General features: G+C 44.9%; 2 protein-coding genes across 7 annotated transcripts in view; one reads left to right on the forward strand and one right to left on the reverse strand.

Moving 5' to 3' along the window:
• ZCCHC4 (zinc finger CCHC-type containing 4) overlaps positions 1 to 22,327 on the reverse strand; it is a 939,775-nt gene that overhangs the window by 601,105 nt on the left and 316,343 nt on the right. The gene's annotated exons all lie outside the window — the stretch shown is intronic.
• The window catches only part of LOC138516603 (nuclear factor 7, brain-like), a 208,041-nt gene that overhangs the window by 52,818 nt on the left and 132,896 nt on the right, over positions 1 to 22,327 (forward strand). For 2 of the 4 annotated variants that reach the window (XM_069631863.1, XM_069631860.1), the window contains exons 4-5: positions 18,144 to 18,260; positions 20,209 to 20,442. In XM_069631863.1, coding sequence (XP_069487964.1) covers positions 18,144 to 18,260; positions 20,209 to 20,442 — 351 coding nt within the window. The remainder of the gene's footprint in view (positions 1 to 18,143; positions 18,261 to 20,208; positions 20,443 to 22,327) is intronic. The other 2 variants (XM_069631861.1, XM_069631862.1) reach the window with 1 other exon arrangement.

Raw genomic sequence — 22,327 nt, forward strand, 5'->3', positions numbered from 1 at the left:
CCAGTTTGATCCTTATGTATAATGAATGGGAGACTATTCTCAATTCGTCGAGCAAAGCATTTTGCCAAGATTTTGGCGTCTGCATTTATGAGGGAAATGGGCCTGTACGAGCCGCATAGTTCGGGGACCCTCCCAGCCTTATGGAATACAATGTTTGCAGCGAGCATAGTTTGTGGGAGGCGGCCCAGAGAAATTGCCTCGTTATAAACTGCCTCGAGCCTGGGTGCCAGTTCTTCACTTAGGTCTTTGTATAGGTCTATGGAGAGCTCATCTGGGCTGGTTGCTTTCCCGGCAGATAGAGCAGCTATGGCACTTGAAATCTCTGACGCTGTAAGGTGGGCGTCTAGGGCGGCTCTATGACCAGGTGAAATCTTTGGGATCTCTATGGAGTCTAAGAAGGACTCTATGTCCTGGGCTGTGCAATCGTTTGGCGCTGTATATAGCTCCTTATAAAATTCTGTGAATCTGGCATTTATTCTATCCTCACCTACCAGTCGGTTGCCCGCCTCATCTCAAATTGAGGCTATGGTTGGCACTACTTGTCTCTGCTTCTGCTTTTACCCATATGTATTCCTCCAGATGTCAATTAGACGTAGGTCAGACATTAGTGATTGGAGGGCAGCCCTCTTTTTGAGGGTAGTAGGGCCTCCTGGGGCTGCGCCATGATGATCTAATTGGGGGTCCAGGGTTATGTTGCGGTCCCCGCCTATTACCCCCCCTGTATTTTATAACACATTAAGGGGCAGTAGCCTTTGGCCATGCTCACTGTATATTTTCAAAAATGAACAGACCCCTAGCCATGGCTTTTGGCTTTTGGCCATGGCCACGGCCCTCAGACGTGCCAACTATATATTTTACAACACACATCACCCACTAACCATGGCCTTTGGCCCTAGGCTGTGGCCCCAGCCTTCGGCCTTCGGCCTTGCATACTGTATCTTGTAACACATTAAGGGGCCACCATCTACAGACTTCAGCCATGGCCAATTGCCCCTGCCTTTGGCCGTGCCCACCGTATATTGCACAATATTAACCAAGCACTAGCCATGGCCCTAGGCCATGACACTGTCCACAGTCTTGGCAATGGCAAAGGCCACGGCCTACATTGTTATTTAGTTAATCAAAGCTTTAATTAGCTAAGTCATAAATGATATTAAGTCTGATGCCATCATAGATGTAATCAGTGGTATTATTTATCATGTTAGTGTGTGTAAGGGTTGCACAAATTATACAAAGAAAAATAATTTAAATGAAGACGATAGTTATCCAATAATATGGAAGACAGAATCCAGACAAACATACATATAATTAATCTCATTTGTAGAAAAAAACTATACAATACCAATGTAAAACAATAAAAGGATTTTTTGTTTTAAATAGTCAGAAAAGTGCATACAGAAATCCCAATGGGTATCTCCCCAAAGTTATAAAGTGCATAATAAATTGCATAAGATATAAAGTGCAATCTACTTAATCCCAATTGTATAATCTAGGACCAGTCATTTAAACATAATAGCAAACAAAGTCAATCAAATTCAATTCAAAATCATTCATTTTCACATAATAGCCCAAAATCAATCAAATTAAATTCCGAGTCTACTAGAAGAGACAATCTTTTTTGTCTCGGGAGGATAGCTCAGTGCTAACGTTCTCGGCTTGGAAGCAAGACGAGGCGGAGCAACACAGGTTCGATCCCTGGGTCCGTGCTTAGAAACCTCTGGGTATTAAGCGCGTTATAAATAACCCATCATATCATACCATATCATATAATAATTGTCTTCTGTGTCAAGCGCATATAAGGGCGTCCCAAGATCATGATCGGCCAAATCCATAGCACGAGTCAAATGTTATTAGCAATTCATTTTTTCGGGTTTCCTGACTCACCTTAACTATAGGGCGGCGACCCATGCCCTATAATATATATATTTTGAGACAGGCATGGTATCATGAGAGAAACACAGACACAATGATTCAAGTTTATAAAAATCTTTATTTTGTAAAGAAAGGAGTTTGGAGACTGCCTAACTTGCCCTACGTCTACAATGGAAGTAGTCTCGATCATCAACAAAAATATAAGTCCAAAGTCAGTCAAGTAGGTCAAAACAAAAGTGTGTGTTAAACCTATGCTTGCCCTCACACTCTCCAATACAATAATGTGCATAGGATTGGACTAAATAAAGTCTTGAGCCACTTGGGATTCAGCATGCGTTCCTCAGCTTTCAAAGGCACTGCATAAAGTTCCTTTTTACAAAGTTCAAACAGTTCTAGTCACACAAGTTTAAAGTTCCTTTAGGTAACAATTCCTCTGTGACAACGCCCAGTATTCCTCGGCCCCAGGCGGGACCACTCTGACACCTTGGTTTTCCTCACACAGTTATTCAGCAGTTCAACATATCAGAGACTTTTGATAAACACACAGTACTTCCGGCCCTGTGTGGGACCACTCCGATACTTAGGCATCCCTTTAATTATTTTCTTCTCATCGTGCCCCTGCCAGTTTTTTGCAGTTAAATCTTGGCTTACTTTCACCAGCATGCCCCCACGGTGCTTTTTTACAGTTCATCTTCAGCTTTTCTCAATATCGTGCTCCCAGCACCTTTTTCAATTCATAACCAAGTTTTCATGGGGTCGCAGCATGCCTTTTACCTCAAGCCTATCCCCCTCCACTTGCTTCCATATTAGCTCTCTGCGTGAACTTCACTCCTATACACAATGTCTCTGTTCACTACAGCTCCTTTCATCACGTGTTAACGTACATGCAAACGTTTGCTACTTTGTTTCTCTCATCTTTCAACTTTCACAACAGACAATCAAAGCTTTCCTCTTCAGCACACGGTTATTCTACACTCATCCATTATTTTACTTCTTGCAAAATTTTATCCCTTGCGCTTTCCCGCTATCATCAACCGGGCTCCCTCTGGCTTTGAACTCACTGGTTGTGATTTCCTTATCGTCACTCTGCGGTCTCATCGACTGAAGACCAAGGGCTTCTTGCCAGCCCCTCCAACTCTCCTGGGCGGCTTTTCTAGTCCAGGATAATGACACCCTTTCACAGTCTTCACTTTGGAGAAAAGCATAGCACTTAACCCCCTTCTGGCTCCTTGGAGACACAGCTCCCTTGCCAATCTTTCATTAGCCCTTGTACACCATAGGCTCTCAGCGTCTCTGCCCTATGTTCTCTCCCAGCAGGTCCCGGGTTCTCTGGGCATCCCAGTTCGCCATGTGCTCGAATACTCCGACTCGTGGACCTCTTCTGGCTTCTTTTATATACTTGGGGTGTGCGAACAGTGCTCATATGTGTTCTGCATTCAGTGCCTGACTTCCCCTGTCCTTGTTAATGGGACACTGATATAAATGAAAAAGTGCCTCTGTTGGATTTTGCTGTGTTTTAGCTGAGTGGGGAGGTTTGGTCAAAGGGAAAAGGGGACAGTCTGCAGCAAGGAATGTCAGCTTCTGGGGTTATTGGAAAAAAGGGGATACTTTTCTTGTGGGGAACAACTTATGGAATCGTACGTCTTCTGCCCCTTGGTTTTACTCGTTTCTTTACTCAGCCGAGGAGGATATCAGTACATGAGCTTCTTGGTCTGGATAGCAATTAGGGGAAAATAAAAGAGGGGACGATGAGTGTTTAGAATAGCGCAGTTGGTTACAGGGTTTCATGGATTTTCTGGGTCTGTGTTTCTTCTTTTTCCTAGGAGCATATTTTAGGGGTTTCTCAGAATTGATAATGGGTACACCGGCATACCCTTAAGTACCTCTGGATATATATTTATCCATTGTGTTCTCTTGTGTTGGAACATACCATCTCTCGACCAAGGGTTCTCTACTCCCATCTCCCAAGGATCCCTCACTCGGGTGATCCTCCCTCGCTTGTCTGCCCCCAGGGTTGGCATCCAAAAGCGATGGCCCCTCCCTGGCCACCTGGATAAATGATACCTGGGATTTGCATGGGCGAAAACCCTGAGGTTTCTCATAATATATATGACAAAGCCCGCAAGGGTGAAACCCTTTGTTGTTTGCTGCTTTTGATGTCCACGTTTATCACAATAAAGGAATCGGCCTAAGCCTGTGGGAGTTAGAGTTCATTATTGAAGTGAGTGGAGTGAGTGCCGCCGCTTGCAGGCAGAGGAGATTTTCTTCTGCCCGCCTCTTCCATATATATATGGATTGTAGCGCATACATTTGTAAAGTATGAAGGCGCTCACTCCCCACTTCACCAACAAACTCAGAATAAAGGACACATCCCAGTAGGGAATTAAACCAAGAGATTGGTTTAGTGAGTTATCAAAGCTTTATGTAAAATTCAGCATCTAGAGAACTCTGCTGCCTTGAGAGCACTCTGGCAAACAATACAGAAACATTATGTTTTAAAGGGTTACAGCGTCATCAGTGACTATTACTATACAGTCTACAAGTTACAGTTCCATTGGTTAGCAAGGAGGTGCACATATAGTTCTGTAAGGGCCGGCTCCACGGGATTGGTTGATGACTTGGCAGGAGGGTGGACATCACATGGTTCATCTGGGCCGGTCCGTGCGAGGTGAAGGTTGAGTCAGGTCGAAGAGGTGGCTGGTTCTGACCAGGCTAATCTACGCACTTATCCTAGACATGCAGTAAATAAGGATCATCACTATACCTTTGAGTAAATATTAGAGACCTATACATTTTACACGCGGGTTTACACTATCCCACTTTGGGTCACTGGCGAGGTGAGGTATGTGGGGTTCTTGCACCTGAGGTAACCTGTGGGCGTTGGGATTGATAGCTGTCAGGTCTGGCACATCAGAGCGGGAAGGGGGTGGAGGGACATAGGTTTGTTTAGGACAGAATATATTGTGGCAGAGGTCTGGTTTTATTAGGGGCACTCTAGGGTGGTCAACAAAGAAGGGTCATACTTCTGGTACATCAAAATAATAGCTTTGAAGGGGCACAAGGTTGAGCAAGCAGTCATTTTCTGACAGAGGGGGGTGAGAGGTGCAAGAGCAGGTTTGTTGAGATGGATAGACTGCAAGTCATGGATCAGCTTGGTCACACACAGGACAGTGATCTCAGAAGAAGAGGAAGAAGAATACATTGGGTCTCATTACGAGTATGGAGGTAGCCATGCCGCTTTTAGTGGCATGGCTACCCCCATACTGGGTACCAGGGCCGGGTTCCTGGAATGGGGAAATACCGGGCCATTCCGACCTTGGAGGGCCCGGTAATTCCCTATACCTGGAACCCGGACCCGGTACATCCCCATTCTCATTTGAGCCCCCATAGGGCTCAATGGGAATGGGGAGGATGATAACAGCAGGCCCGTTAATGACAGGCCCGTTGTTAGCATCCTGGTCTGCCAGCGGGTCCCGCTAAGGACGCCTGGTTTTACCAGACGTCCTTAGCAGGACCCGCGAGCACGCCTCGTAATGGCGCTGGCAGCTCTACCAGCACCATTAACGCTCTACTGCACTCCTCCTAATGAGGCCCATTGTTTGTTTGCAATATACTGTCGCAGAGCATCTGTGAGAAACGGACTTGGGAGGCGAAGGCGCAGGAGGAAAAAGTGTTGAAAAAAGGTAGCGGCTGTCAGTGCTCGCTGTGTGCGCAGCGCTGCTGAGGGGAGAGGAGACTTCTCAATGCCAGAATGCAGCCTAGTCTAAAGATGGAGTCGAGGGTACACAAAATGGAGTCCAAGTGTGTCTTTCAATAGCCCCACCTCTGCTTATGCCAGAGGCGTCCCCCATTAGTACAAGAGCAAGTGATCCCTTTCGCATAGAATGTATGGGAGGGTGGCTCAACTGACCCCCTCCTTCCTTACAAGTACGTAGGTGTACATGCATGCCTCCAGATAAGGTGTGTACCTGGTCTTTTTATGCATGAAAATCTTGTAAATACGCAGCTTTATTATTTTCCTGTGTGCATTTACGTACACGTTTAGATCAGAGGGCAGTGCAAAGGTCAGGTTACTTCACAGAAACCAGAATGCTTCTTTTGATTTTTATCTACATGGATGTAATTGCAAGCCATGGAGAAAAGCTTCTGAAACAGAATCTATTTCTCTGAAGCCTTTCAAAAAAGAAACTGCACACTGCGATAAAAGGAATGGTTTCCTTTCTTTCAGCTTCTGCTGTGTTGTGTGTAGATGCTCATGGAGCGAAACAGAGAACTGTGCAGATTTATTTTCCTTGCATTTTAGGATTGTATAATAAGATGAATCATCTGTAACAATTTTTTCCATTGAAAGCAAACCAGTACTAATTATAAAAATAGTGTGTAAAATGAGGAGTATGCACTGTCTAGTTTACATTAATTCAACCTTGCAGTCAATGGGGTACATTACTATAAATGGTCAGTGGCAGCAGAGTCGTTGCTCAAGGGTGAGTTATTGTCATTACACCAATCACACGTGTTACAGCCTCTCAAATCTTCAAGACTACAATTAAAGCATCCAAAACCTGACTCTCCAGGAAGTGCAAGCGCTGTTCAAAAACAAATAAATGAAAGTTACATTTGTAATTTAAATAGTAACTCAGAAAAACATGTCCCTGTGATAACCCAACTCAGCAAAACCTGTCCCTGTGATTATCCAACTAGGAGGCCTTCAAACTCACTGGTCCAAAAATGCCAGAGAGAATGTCTCGGCTTGTAAAGGCCATCCCTCTGTTATTAAGGCTAATGTTCTCCGACTAACACCTAGATCGTATGAGGATCAGGAGGCTCTGATTAACAAATGTACGCACTGGTTTCGGTGCATCAGAAGTTGCTGGTCTATAATAAGTGATATTGACAAGTGTACCAGAGCGCCCCTTCCTGAGTCTGGATTGCATTATATTCAGGTACATCTGCGTTCGTGGGACTTAGTGGAGGGGATACTAGGAATTAATCTTAGGACCTACCGGCCTGACAATGTAAATAAAGTCAGCTGATACATTCCATAATACTCTAGAGGGGCGGGTGCAGGATAGGCTGGGCAGGGCCAGCAATGAGGAGGGGGCTACGAGAACAAAACTTTGTCTAGGGAGGGAGGGTATAACTGCAAAGGCAGCTGTCCCAGAGGAGGATTTGAGCGCAGTCGACTGACTGGCTAGAGCTCCAAGCAGAATAGCCTGGGTGTCTGAGTTTACACTCCTATCGTGAAATGTAGCGGGATTGGCCAGCCTCCTAGTAGATTCAGAATGGTGCTCCTTTGTACGTGGGTATCAGGTGATTTTATTGCAGTTGACGTGGGCATATGCACCAGTCCCAATTCAAGGCTATAAAACCTTCTGTGTGCTGGCTGTAAAAGGACCTGAGAGAAGGCCAAGTGAGTGACTTTTGGCATGCGTGGATGTCAATCTGAGATGGAATATCACCAGCCAGTCAACTGGTGCATGGAATACAGCTTATGCTAGTGAACACCAGAGAGGGAAACGTTTTGCACTTGTTTCATAACTACAACAGGTCCCACAGGCCTGAAGAAAATGGAAATGGCTGAGAAGTTACAGGGGATAACTGATTCCAGGGCTTTTGGGAGGTCAGGAAAATTCAGTATCATCCTGGCTGGGAACTTAAATCTGCAAATTGAGCGATAGGGCCACTAGAGGGACTATGGACAGCTTGGGGCAATCTATTTATTTATTTATTAAATATGCTTATAGCACAATTGGCTTTACATATTACATAATACATACATACAAAACATCAATACACCCATATGTCACTAAACACATTTTAACAGAGATTTAAAATATCCACTCATACATATAAAATTCCTAATGACAAATTTCTTTAAACCGTTAAAATTAGATTATAAAATGTCATCATATGATAGATTAAGTTAATATCATTGCCTTCTAGCAGGTATTGCCTTATTTTTTCCATTTCAGCTGTTGTAGAAGCATTATTGTATCGTTTCAAGTATAAATTCCTCAAGTTCTTTAAGCTTTCACACTCACATATACGATGTTTAGCAGATTCTATAATTGCACAACCACATAGTCTACACAGTCTTGAATTTCTTGCTATGCCCAATCTAGCGCCAATAATTTCCATGGTATCACATTTGTTATATTTAAAAAGCATGCCAGTCAGTCAGACATGTTTATTCAAATTTAAAAAAAAATTCATCAAACGATCAATTAATACACAAGTACATACAATCCATAAAAAAAATCACAATTCCTAAAAACTAGTGCTTGGGGTTAAAATGAGACATACAGATAAATTGAACAATATTAAGTTCACATTCATTACATCGTGGGATCCAATTTGAACAGGGGCACAATAAAAGTCAATATGCGAGGTATATCCATTGTAAAGATGGTTCATAGTTTGCATTCGTCCTCCTGGAGCCTGAGCAAATTTTTCCTAAACCACAATGCTCTTTTTAGGAATGTAAGCAATGCCCATGCTGTAAAAACGCAGTCAGCACTAAGTAAATAAATAAGTGCAGCTTTATAATGGCGCTCCTTGGTTTTGCTTAGGGCGGGTAGCAAAGTTGCCCTTCGGATGCCTGCGTACCCCAGGCAAAAGATCATAAAATGAGCCAGATCTTCCAGCTGATCTCCGCAAACCGGACAGCCGGCCCCGTCTTTGGTTCCCTTCCACCTAGCTGAAGTTGCTTGCAGGAGAAGGGAGTCAAAACGTGCCCTTGTGATAAGCCACCTGTCCTTTTTATAAGGGCTCCATATTAAATAGGGTTGGATCCCCGAGGGCCTACTAATCATAGTGTGATATTAATCACATTTGTTGCCGTGTTCCCGAAGTGTTCTTTTCCTTACTATGGCCTCTCGGACCACAGTTTTATAACTAGATGCCTCACTCTTAATTATAAGTGAGACTGGTGGAAAAAGATCACTAAGGTTGGCCTCCCCGAGAGCGTTGGATATATATGCAAGCAAAGGAATTTTTTGCCAGCCCACTTTGCCCACCATGGTTCGAATAATAAAGTGGCACAGGGATGCAAATGCATGTAAGATCTCACTATATCAGCACGAGTATATGCAAATAAATATTTAGGTTTTCCAGTGTCCAACGTTCAGTATTCAAGGAACATGCCACTATTAGATTTGGCAGCTAAATGTACCATATCTCTTTCTTTTGCTAAGGTATATATTGTTTCGTTCAGCAGCCATTTAACTTTTGCATGAGAATAAAATAGCCAACTATATGCATTTTGCTTTGCCCATTTCACATAAATCGTATATAGGAAATAGATGTTTTTTAGATTTTGCGGATTATCTCCTTCATTAAACATCTTCATCAGATCAACTACAAAAGTGTGGTTATTTAAAGTGCATAATTTCACAAATAACATGGCAACTTTTAATTCTACCATATCACTTGCATATCTAAAATCACCTTCTAGTAAAATGTATTCACAAGAAACAGCATTAGGTAATCTAAAAAGCCATCTTAAAATCCTTCCTTCAAACATTTCATTGCAAAACCTTTCCCCCCAAATCTCAGCAGCATAAAGTAGACACAAGATAATTTTCGTTGAATATAATAATAGGACAGTATTGACAGAGAGGCCTCCTTGTCTGCCGATAAAATCACTAATGGCTCCAGTAGTTTTCATACATTTCATTTTGATCTCTCGCCAATGTTGTTTCCAACTTAGTTTATCGTCAATAATCACCCCTAGGTATTTATAGGAGATTACATGCTCAATTTGTGTTTTATCAATATACCATTTATATATGTAATATCTAGATTGTTTTCTTTTGTCTAAAAAGGCCATCGCCTTGGTTTTGCTGATATTTATTTCCAGCTCATTTTCTTTCGCAAACTCTACCAGGCTGTTCAGCCTATTTTGTAGACCATGGGGAATATAGTCTAATAAAACTAAGGCGTCTGCATAGCCCGACCAACGCAACTGCAATTGGGGCAATCTAGTGTCAATGGTCCTCCCCCTAGGAAGATTCATCATTTAACATTAAACATGGCCTTTGTTTTGCATAATTTTAATTTGAGGGCTTGCAATGGGCGGTTCCAGAATGAGCAACCAGCTATTAAAACTTTCTGGGGAAGCATGGGAGATTCGTTAATCGGCTATATCTTAATCTCGGGAAAGATTGGGCTTGGGAGGAGTGATTTCAAGGTCTGGCCACGATTGAAAGTGATCAGGTGGTTAGCTCTATGAAATTGCCAGGAGCCTAAAAATGATCACCCAATCAGCATCAGGAGACATTCCAACAAAACAACAAATGGGCCAGTCTGATGGACCTGGAACTTAAGCCTGCTATTTATAGTGCCATCATGGATAACATGGTAACTATCAGTAGTTAAAGAACCTCACATGAAGTGAACCTGAGTGAGTTAGAGAAACCTAAGGGTAATTTGATCCCACATACAACATTGCCAGTGGTGGTAGTCAAGAGAAAGACACATCCCCAGAAAGGCTGGTACGATCCTACTTTTAGAGAAGCGAAAAAAAAAAATGATGATCTGTGTGAATGCAGCTCCAGGGATAGACCGTGAAAAACAACGTTCCCTAAGATCGGAATATAAAAGCCTAATTAGAACAAGGAAGAGAGTATTTGCCCAGGAGCAATGGAGCGCTCTCTTCAATGCATTTGAGAGTGGGGATAACATACTATTTTGGAAGCTGAAGGGTGATTGTATGCTCCAATGCAGTATCAACGGAGATGACTGGTAACTCCACTTCTCAATTGGACTGGAAAAGCGATTACATTTTAGTTCTAACTTTTGGAACTCCACTCATATCTACTTTTGGAACTCCTTATCTGTGCAAAATGTGGAGGAGAGCCCTGAGGGCACAAAAAACTGGGAAGGCTTCCAGTCCTGATCTTATTCCATCAGACCTGTTTAAAGATGAGGTAGGAGTGTGGGCCCTGACTCTGTGTAAAGTCTTTAATGCAAATATTGCACAGAGCTTGGTGCCACCTCTTGGCAAAGATCGGTCCTAATCCCACTGTACAAAAAGTGCGGCAGGGATAGCCCCGCTAACTACCATCCAATATCGTCATTGGATGGAGCAGGGAACATCTTTGCAAAGATAATTCTGAGTCAGCTACAGGACTGTTTAGATTTGAACAATATGATCAATGACCCACAGGCGGGTTTTAGAAAAAAACAGGGCACAATCGACTAGTGTTTCATGCCATACCTGTTGATTCAGAAGTATGCAACAGTGCAAAATCCGAGATGAGATGCCATGTTTTTAGATCTACGCACAGCTTTTGATTCTGTCCCTAGAGAAGCTCTATGGAAGATTTTGTTATGAAGAAAAGTACCCCTTCCTTTGGTCTCGATAGTTAGGACGCTCTTATACGAACTCCTCGGCAACAGTACGAACGGCCTTGGAGTCGAGGAGACGCATTCGTTTAAGGTTGATAAACTGTGTCAGACAGGAATTTGGGTGATTTGGTCATATCCGAAATGACCGAATGTTATTTGCATGAAAATAACATTGGTATTTCCTCCTGCAGCCATTTGGGATACCCCGATCCCACCCACCCCCTTACTTACCCGTCGGTGGCACACACGGCTGTGTGCCACCGACTCTCTTTGTCCCTGCAACGCCTGTTCCCATTCACTTCCGTGATCGGGAACTGGTGCTGCCAGGTCCTTTTTTTTTTACTTTATGCGAACGGGTGTGGGGGGAGACTCCTGCATCCCCTGCTTATATTATAGTGAACAAGGGTGCGGGGGACACCCCCACAGCTCCCTCTCTCCTTGTTCACTATAATGACTCTGAATGGGGCATTTGGTCGAATTTTTCGGCTGGTCGAATTTTTTGTTTGGCCGAAAATCGACCAAATGTCCCATTCAATCTTTTAAATTCTGTCTTTTTGGGTCTTTCTGTCAGACAGGCGTGCGTCCTGGCTCCTCTCCTTTTTAACGTATATATACAGGAAATCATAGATGAGAGATTGACAGGACTGCCCCAAAATGGTAGACAAGAAATATCCTGCACTCTTTTACAACAAATGTAAAGAGTTGTCCTTGCAGCTAAATATTGAGGAATCTAAAGTAATGGTTTTCAAACCAAGGTTAGTAAAAAGTAGTGCCATGAATATCATGGTGAATGGTCTCCCTCGGCAGCAGGTTGGGTTTTTTGACTATCTGGAAGTCCGGTTTCATGAGACAGGGGGCTGGAGCTCAGAGTTGGAAAACTCTGAAATAACCCAGAGGAAAAATAGTGGGGCTTTTAGAGGCTTTCATATATGGCATGATAGTGGAACAGTGTTCCCAGCCCTTAAGCTTTATAAAAACCAGGCCCTTCCCGCAGTCCTTTATGTTTCGGAAATATGGGGGTATGTTGCATGAGGGAAACTGGACCTTTGTGAACGTGAGTTCTTGAAGAAATTGCTTATACTTCCTGAAAGTGCTCAATCGGCTTTGGTATATCTTGAACTGGACATCACTCCAGTGTCGTCCCAGTTGGCCTCAAACCTGCTTTGTACTGGTTAAAACTATGGCATAATGAGGGGCTGGAGAGTTAGCGGGATGCACTGTCGTATTTGATGGCTTTGGAGGGAGGTAAAAGCTTGGGCTGGGTGCTCCATGTCAAAAACTTTGTATGCCCTTGAAGCGGGTGAACTCTGGGAAAATCCTACTGCCTGTTCACAGCGGTCTCTTAGGGACCTAAAAGATTCTGCTAAAGACAGATCAAGGGCCCACTTAATAACGATAGCCCAGACCCTTACGACTGGGAGAGTATACATTGAACTGGGCATAGAACAGGGATATCAGAGGTATTTTGATCTGATTACCCCAGCATACGAAGGATCTCTGTACTTCCGGATGAGGCTGGGCTTTTTTCACAAAATCATGGAAGGATACAGAGGTGGGAAATGTGCCATGTGTCGGTTGTTAAACTCTGCTAAACTTTCTATAGATCTGTCCTAGTACAAGAACACTGAGAAAACTGTATTTGAAACCTGTTTTGAAGGCTGTGGGAGCCTGCTCTGTAGCAGAAACAATGCGGTTTGACAATGAAGCGGCCAAAGCCTGATGGACGATTACTAGAATGTGGTATGAGGCTGCAAGCAATGCTCTCCTCTGTTATGTACTCTTATTGCTTTAACACCATGTGGTCTTTTATTACTGATTTTTAAGAATCAAAACGCGGTATTTCTTTTAGAGAATTTCATGTGTAATATAAATTTGTAACTTGAAGTTTTTATAAACAAATACAAGTTTTTTAGCAAGCAGAGATAGAGAAGAGGGGTGTAGGTTGAGAAGAAGGCTGTTGTAATAGGTTAGGCGAGTAGTGAAATGTTAGGCAAGGGGAGAAGAAAGATGAGAGGATGAGAGAGCATGCATGAGAACTGGAGGGACAGAGGATGAAGAGAGGGAGCGACGGGAGGTGGTTCAAGGTGCCACAAGACAAATTAGGGAGAAAGTTAGGGACAAGGAACAAAGATAACAATAACAGTCCAACTATGCCTTGTGACATCCTGATTGTGCAAGTGCAGTAACAAGTGCAAGGGAGAGGTGGCGGAGGGAGTGCCGGTCTGTGCGAATGCGAAATGCTATGGAGGGAAGGGAAGTGCAGGGTAAAGAGGAGAGAGTGCAAGTGAAAGGGGCGAGGAGGATGGGGGGAATAAAGCCACAGGGGCTAGGAGAGTGCTAAAGGGAGGGCAGGATGGCAAGTACCAAGGATTGCAAAGGGTGAGGGTTCACATGCTAAGTGCGAGGAGAGGGGTGGACTCGGTGGGGGGCCTGGTGCCATGTAGAACTCAGAAGGAACCAGGCAGCCAGTCTCTGCGGCAGATGGATGTTAGCAGGGGAGAGGGAAAGGACAGGAAAAGAAAAGGAGAGTCTCGAGGAGCTTCCAGAACTTAAGGAGATTCGTCTCAGCCTTAGAGGGGCAGGGAGAGCATTCCAGAGGGAGGCTACTGCGGAGGAGAGAAATCTACCCCCCACTCTCTGCTTAGACAAGCGTCTGATCTGCAGAGAGTTGGAGCTAGAGGGCCGAAGGGCTCTAGCAGGGAGGTATTTAGCGAGAGCGAGTTGGATGTAGTGGGATCACAAGGCCCAGAAAGCCTTGTGGATGATGCAGAGGGTCTTGGACTTAATCCAAGCAGCAACGGGGAGCCAGTGGAGAGATTTTAGGGCTAGAGAGATGCGGTTCCTGGTCTTGAGGCCAGGGTTAAGTCGTGCAGTCCTGTTCTGGATTAGTTGAGGGGGGCGAATGAAGGATAAATGAAGATTGAGGAAGAAGCTGTTGCAGTAGTTCAGCCTAGATAGGACCAGAGCTCTGGAGACATTGAGTTTCTGGGGGAAGGTGAGGAAAGGGAGAATGCCTCTGAGGAGGTGCCGCTGATAGTGGGCCTTCTTGGCAAGGTTCGCAAAGTGATGACAACAAGGTGGTTCCCCTCACAAGAGGGTGAGGGGGAGGGGACCCATAGAGGGCAGCTAGAGGGTAGGAGGGAGCAGGGGTCCCAACTTGAAGGATATCAGTCTTACTGACATTAAGGCAGAGATCATTGATAGCACACCATGCCTGAATAGCAGTCAGACAGTCAGGGATGAGAGAGGAGGAAGAGGAGGCAGTAGAGGGAAGCTTGAAGGAGAGCTGTGTGTCGTCTGCATAACACTGGAAGTGAATAGATCAGGTGGGCCAGAGGGCAAAGTAGACGTTGAAGAGCTACAGTAAGAGGATAGAGCCTGAGTGTGACAGGGGAGAGAAAAGGGCCCAGCTGAACCTGCAGAGGTTGGTTGTATTAGAATGAGGTCAAGCAGTCAAGTTCCAGGCCAGTGATGCCAAGGGTGTCACAGAGCCGATTTGTCAGGGTGGCATGATTGACCAGGTCGAAGGCAGAGGAAAGATCCAGAAGAATAAGAACGAATGGAGAGCTGGAATCGAGATTTGAGAGCAAGTCTTCACGGATGCTCTGTAGAACAGTTTCGGTGCCTTGGGCTGCTCGGAATGGTGGTCATGGAGACAACCAACAGATTCACTGTTGGATCAGTTGGGAGATGACCAGCTTCTCCAGGAATTTGCCCAGGAAGGGAATAATGCAGATATGGCAGTAGTTAGATGGGCAGGAGGGGTAGGCAGAGGGCTTTTTGAGGAGAGGATGCACAAGGGAGCGCTTCAGGGACAGCGAGAAGGAGCCAATGGCAAAGGAGTGATTACAGAAATCGGCCAAGGCTGGTGCAAGGGAGGCAATGTTGTCCTTGATAGTTCTGGCGGAACAGGGAGTACCTGTATGGAGGAGACTTTCATAGAGAGGACTTGTCTAGAGACCTCATCCAGTGCTATTGGCGAGAAATAGGAGAGTCGGAGGTAAAGGGACAGGGGGGCGAAGGGAGGCCTGAGAGTTAGGGCGGTAGGAGGGAGGGGAGTAGAGGAGAGTAAGGAAAGGCAATCCTGGATTTTTGTTAAGAAGTGGGAGGCCAGTGAAGTACTGACGGTCAGGGATGGCAGGGGAGAAGTAGAAACTGCAGAAGGAGTGTGGAGTTCCTTGCAGATTTTAAACAGTTTGCCTGTGTTGTTAGTGGCCCCAGAGATGCAGGCTTGTATATGGGCCCTCTTCTACGAGTGGATGGAGACTCTGTATTGCCTTTGGATCAAGAGGCAGGCCAGTCTGTCAGAGGATGTGCCTGATGCCCTCCACGTCCGCTTTGCAACTCTGCACATGCGTTTCAGAGAGGCTATGTTGGAGTCATACCAGATGTTGCGCTTGGAGGTAGGCTTCATGCGGATCCTCATAACAGGGGCAAGGATGTCCAGGGTGTTGGTGATAAGAGAGGTGAAGATTAGCAAGGGCAGAGTCATTGTGGGAGTCCATGGCAGGAGAGGGGGAATGAAAGTGGTGGCAAAATCAGCAACGGACACTCGCTTCATTGGTCGAATGACGAAGAAGGAGACTGCCAGCACAGGCAAAGGCTTAGCTGGTTGACCTAAGAAATCCAGGTGACAGGAGAGCATGGTCAGACAAGAAGAGGGGTATAGTGAGATAGAGTATATAGAGTGCAGACGAGGAATTCAAAGGAAGAGTAGGTCTGAGTGGGAATAATAGTAGCAGGGACCCTTTTAGGGAAGATCAAGCACACTCCACCTCCAGCCCGATTAGGCCTGGGCTTGAAGAGGATCTTGTAGCCCTCAGGAAGGAATGTGTCAAAAGCAGTGACAGAGCTAGCAATGAACCACGTCTCAGTGCGAGAGAGAATGCCAAGCTCTATATTCAAGAAGGCGATAGTTATCAGAGGACTGTTTAACAGCAGAGCGAGAGTTGAGTGTAGCTAGGTGAAGCTGGTTGCCACCTTTGAAGGTCTTCCGAAGAGGTGTATAGGGATGTGGTATGCCCGTTGGTGGTAGGGAAGGGGCAAGATGGGTGGTAGACGGAGGAGTGGCAGGAGAAGGGAGGAAGTTGATGAGGGACGGAAGACGCCTATCTAGATAAAATGGCTGGTAAGAACCATGGGGGTGGTGGGAAAGGAATGTTCACTGAACTTGGTTTCGGTTATAGCCAAAAACAGGGAATTGTGGCAAAGTATGAAATCATGGATACGAAAGGCACTATGTGCCTCCGAGAAACAATAAACCCCCTTAAACGCCAAGTACAAGTATGCTTGTCCTTCTTGCATAGACTTGCATAATAGCCTGGCAGTTATAAGGACATGCAAGAGAAGGTTTATTTATGTTATTTATGGCTGGTGCACTCAATCTGAGCCCTGACCCCAAATGTTTTGGAGAACGGGATCAAGAGGGCTACTTGTGCCTCTAAATCAGGAGGAGAAGCTACTCTCTGGACAAGGTTGCCACAGGGAGGAGAAGGTAGTTGAGACAGGGGAAATGTGCCTCCCAGCACCAACAGGCTCTTCTTCTCACGTTTTCTTTTTTGGGGTGAATAGTATCAGTCTGTGCGCTCAACCCTTGTTTTAGTTTATCAGGTAGTCTTCGTAACTGACTTGTCCACATTTAGTTGGGGGTCAGTGGCTGCATGGCTCAGTAGGTACTAATAGTCACCAGTCGGTCTGTTGGTTACAAGTTTTTTTTTTCATTCTATTGAGCCTTTGCGCTTGGGTTTTGACAGTCCCCACAGGTTTCTGAGATATACAGTAACTTGTGAGGTACACACTTATTACTGTTTGAACATAACTTCCTCATGCCCTAATCTTCCACTCACTTTTAAGCTCTTCCAGCTGGGGGGGGGGGGTCTAACCCTTCCAAGAGAGAGAGAGAATGAGAGAGAAAATGAGAGAGGGAGAGAGAGAGAGAGTTGTCACAGAACACATCAACTTTCGAAGACAGTTCAAGGGTTTTTATTTGTTGAATAGTTAGGGGCTCTATAAGAAGCATCCATCCCTTTCAATTTAATCAAGAGCTGGCCATTCTCTCCATTACCCAGGCATCCCTAAACACCTGAATGGTCAATAGAGATTGGTAACCCCTACTGTCTAAAGCCTGTCTTACTCAAGACAATGGCCTAAAGGCAAACCCGCCTATCTATCTAAGACTCCCTTCGGGAACAATGTAGGTGGTCCCTGCTCTAAAATATCTGAGATTACTTGGTGTGTAATTTATGTGCCTTCCAGACACTCAGGTCCCACTCACACCTTCCCTTACACACTCAACTACTCTTCTCCCTAGATCTTGTGGCCACTCTCCCTTTCCCTTTCCCCTCCTACTCTGTCTCCGGGACACTTGCTCTTCTATCCCTATGATGTTCCTCTCTCTAGTATTCACCTCCACCTTTGCATCTTACTCCTCACTAATAGTCTGCCACATACTACCCCTCTCTTCTATTCTAAGGTCTCCACACCAATATTACACTCCCATTTCATACCACTATCACCCTCTCTACACTACTACTCCATCCACACCTTCTGCCTCAATCGCCCTCTTTTCAAGTCCTCCTTAGACACTGTCCTTTCAATCTCTTACTCTCGCACTACAAATACCACAAACAACAAACAACTTCCATGCACCCGCAAACGTCCATCAATACCTTACCTTGAACACCCCCCCAGTAAATCTCCAAAACCCTCCTTTGCGTTATCCTTCTTCCAGCTGGTCTCTTGGTGCTCCTTCTCCCCCATTGACCTCACACCTTCCTGCTTTCTGTCCGCCCTTTTCTCCCTCCACTGGCTAACTCCCTCACTTGGTTCCCCAGGTCTATCCTGGCTGTTCTTTTCCTTTGGGGGAAGAATTACAAACAGGCTAAGATTCAAAGTTGTAAGCCTTGCCCCCTTTTCATTCACAGGACAGCCACTCCACGGCAATGGAGACCCAACACAATAGTGTCCCAGTTCATGTTAGAGTCCTCCGGCATTCCAAGCCAGTCGGATTGGTGAGGGTTCCGCCATGGGCACCTCTGCAGGTACACAATGTCCAAATTTGTTCTGGTTTTCTCATGTACTGGCTTGTGTAGCTATTCTGTCAGCGTGGGTACTCTCATAAATGTATGGAGGAGTGCTCCCTGTTCACGTTCACTGTGTTGTTTCTTCAAGAGCAGGTCATATACACCATGTTTGGTCCCTGCTTCTGAGCGGCTTGCCTGATCTGAACATCTAGGTTTCTCTCGGGCTACTCGCTGCCTTTGTCATTGCTGCTGGTGGAGTAACAGGTCCTGCAATAAAAAAAAGAAAAACACTGGCCAGAATTGGCATGGGTTGATAACAGTGGTACTGATGTCGTGCAACCAGACACAAGGGGATGGCACTGTGGCTCTCTCAACTCCCACACCTCACCTTTGGGGAAGGACTGGCTCTAGCTTTAACCTTGGTAGGCCTCCCACCCCAGGCTGAGAGGAGTCCCTAAATCCATGTGTGATATGTGTGTGTGTCCCCTGAGTGGTAGGGATTTATGGCCAAATCTCATCTTTTAGTTGCACTCTGGGCTCTAGACAACCAAGCACTAAAAGGGTTAAGCCTGTACTATAGTACGAAGGCTATGACAAGCTGAGCCCAGCTGAGCATGCCTGAGCCGTGGTAGCAGTTGAATGTTAACAGTCAGAGTGCCCCTGCCCCCTGGGAGTCAGGAGGAAAAGTGGCTGACGGAGGAAAGCAGGAACATCCTCACCGCCCTCTCCCCACCACAGGCGTGGCCCTGCAGAGACTTAGCAGCAGCAGTCGCATGTGGTCTGGAGAGACTGTACAATCTTTCTCAGTTTCAAATCGTTAGAAAATGAACACAAATTCTCACACCGTTCCCTTTTCAGAATGTAGATTTAAAACAACCGTAGGCTTGCCAAAACTATGTACACAAAAAAGTAATGTTTCTGGAAACACTCAAGTTAATTCCAGTTGCATCTTGGAACTTGTTTCTCATTATTTGCTTTTTATTGCCACTTATTTCAGAACTAATGTTTACTCAATAGAATTTCCTCTTGCATGCCGCAAGCCATTTGGAGTCAATTGCCAACATTCCCTTATGCAGGCTGGATCCAATAGAGGGATTTCAGATTTGGTGAGAACATTTGAGCGTTCCACGACTTGGATATAACGGGCTGTAACAATCTATTCAGGTGCACAACTAAAAAGTCTAACACTTGGGTAGCAAAATCACAGATTCAGTAATCACTGAAAGGTTGCTCTTATAGACTGATGCCAGTGAAACCCTCATCAATGCTAGCAATTTGTAGCATTATTTAGTTTGGTTCTGTGGTGGTTGGGGACCAATTCTAAATTGCTGTTATGCACATGGTAGCGGGTTAAGGAGAACAACTTAAAGTACTAACTCACAACATTTCATGCTGTGCGTATCGTATTGCAAAAGGATACACACAAAGCAATCAACATATACACAAAGAGAACAATATACAATGTGAATGGAATAATCTGCAGTGCAGTATGATCAAGTAAGGATAGAACTTCTCAATAGCTGGAAAGAAAACAGGTCCATGAACTATGAATTTTAACCACACTTTGGCGCAACAAACCTCACAAAGTTGCCCATTAAAACAGGAAGAAACATATGCTCGTTAGTTTACAATTTTGAAATAATCCGACATGAACAATTTACGTGTAGAAAATCACGTATTCCCTTTTTTTTGACTTTGCTATTTGTCTGTATTAATTGAATCGTTCTATTGGTAATACATTTTCATGCAACATTTGAAATTATTTATAAAGTTACAGGAACCATCGCTTCATTGTCAGTCTTTCTAAAACGTATGAACATGATTTATGGGAAGGAATTGACTAGCCACCTCTTTTCATCTTATTTCAGGCACCCTGCATATTATATATGTTCTAATGGGATTGCAGATACATCCTTGTACTTAATTTCATACCAAACTAACCAAATTCTTAACTCATCTGCTACAGAGCACATCCAATCGCCTTAAAGAAGAGGTGTCTGCACAATATGAAGAAATTAGAAAAAAGCTGCAGAAAGATGAATTAGAGACAATCGAACTAATGGAAGAAGACTCAAGAGTAGCTATGGGAAAGTTAAACAAGGCTATCAAAGAAGAGAACCAACATCTAGACCAAATCCGCAGATTAATCAAGAGTATACAGACCGAACCAGAACGCAAATGTGGAATGACAAACAAACAGGTAATAAAACTTTACAGGTAAAAACATCTATCTTTCTTTATTTTGTTATCTGGATTATTCTTTCATGGAAGTAACCTTTCAACCACAGTTAAACTTCATCACTGTGTATTTTTTTGTATTTGTTAAACAATAGGGATGTCATTTCAATCAGAAAGGACATGCATAAAAAGCAATATAGATGACAGAGTTAGTCCTGAGTTGGGTGCTGTGCCGAATCTGGACTATTCATCATTTTTCCCCAGAGGGAAGCCACCCCCTTTGAGGCTAGGGAGGTGTGCCCGCTAAGTAAGACCCTCCCTAGAAGTCTGGACAAGTCGGAACTCACTGGGGACTCCCCTTTTGGGGACAAGGACTCCCATTCCGATAAGGAACTGCTGGTCCAGAGAACATTATCTGCCTATGTGGGCATTAGAAAGAATGTTGCTACTTCTGTTTTGAATACTTCTGTTTTGAATCCACCAAGTAGAGACATGTCCTCAATCTCTTTGGTTTCAGGTAATGCTGGATCTCGCCTGAACTCCACAGTCAAAGAGGAAACCCCTTTTGTTTCGGATGATGTACATACAACAAGAAGGAATTTTAAATCGTGAAGAAACTCCTATTCAAAGAGGAACAACCCTATGCAGAGACGATCCTCTGACGAGAAGACGTCCTGGAAGGGCAGAGCTATGTTAGACCACAGAGCAGCAAAGGCATGAAGAGTGTGAGAAACCTAAGGGTGTTCTCCCCATTAGACGCTGAGAATCCCTTATTCAGGTGGCCAGGGAAGGGCTGGTTCTCTCGGCTTCCCAACCCTGGGGGTGGACGAGTGAGGGAGGATCACCTGGGTAGAGAAACTTGGGGCTATGCTCGGGGGAATGTCCCAGTTGGGACGCGGGCATGAAGAGGACGAAGTCCCTGAGGCTTTTATAGGCTGTTCCAAATCAACCTCCCTTCCAACCAATGAATCTCCCTTACTAGAATCCAACAACCCCTTTGCATCTGGTGAACCGATTAGGTATCCAAACCCTGTTGCAGTGGGAAAATACATCTCCCAGAATCCTTATTTTTCTGTTGCCTACCCGAGTACTCACAGTCATGCTTCTCCCCGTCCCTGATTATTATTTCCTGAACCCCTGGTCTACTTTGACAAAACTACAGTTCCCACAATCCCCCCTATTCATTTCACGACAATAATCCTGGTCATCCCCTCGACAGACCTCCAAACTATTATTTTACAGATTTTTCCAATTCATTTCACACACGCCTACAATTCTCACCCATCCGAGTTTACCGACCCCCTTAGGACAAGGTTTGATAAACTAGGAGGTTGCCATCATGGTACCGTCCTTTACTCATGCAGCAAAAGAAACGCCAATGAGTTCAGCTCTGCTGTTCAGTCGGAAGAACCTGATAGTGGACCGGACTGTGTTAGGCTCAAGGTTGCAGTGGCAACATTAAGAAGATTAATAGACAGAGGTATTTTTGTGTACAAACGTGCTGCCAGAGATAGAGTGGTCCGGCACCACATGGGCTCTCATTTGAACGTCTCTAGCTGGTACCCCTCTCCTGAGCAAAGAGAATGCGGAATTACAGAAGTATTGAAAATGCAAGTGCCAAGAGGCCATAGGAAAGGCCGACGTGAGGTGTCAAGATGGTCATACAAGGGTCAAGCCAAACCCCTTGTACAATCGAAAGCCCTTGACAAGTTGCAGAAGTTTTGATGACTGTGAAATTGTGCACCCGACTGAGGGAATTGTGAAACAGGCGTTTACGCCCGGCTGAGGGGAACACTGTGCGAACTGTGATTTTGTGAAGCCCGCACTAACCATAGGCTAACAGAGTGACCTAGCGAGACGTGATCGCCCTTCGGAGGTCTCCGCTTATTGGCAAGTGCTTTGAAAGG

This window comes from Ambystoma mexicanum, chromosome 6q (genome assembly GCF_040938575.1).
Source record: "Ambystoma mexicanum isolate Mex_15411 chromosome 6q, UKY_AmexF1_1, whole genome shotgun sequence".
Taxonomy (NCBI): domain Eukaryota; kingdom Metazoa; phylum Chordata; class Amphibia; order Caudata; family Ambystomatidae; genus Ambystoma; species Ambystoma mexicanum.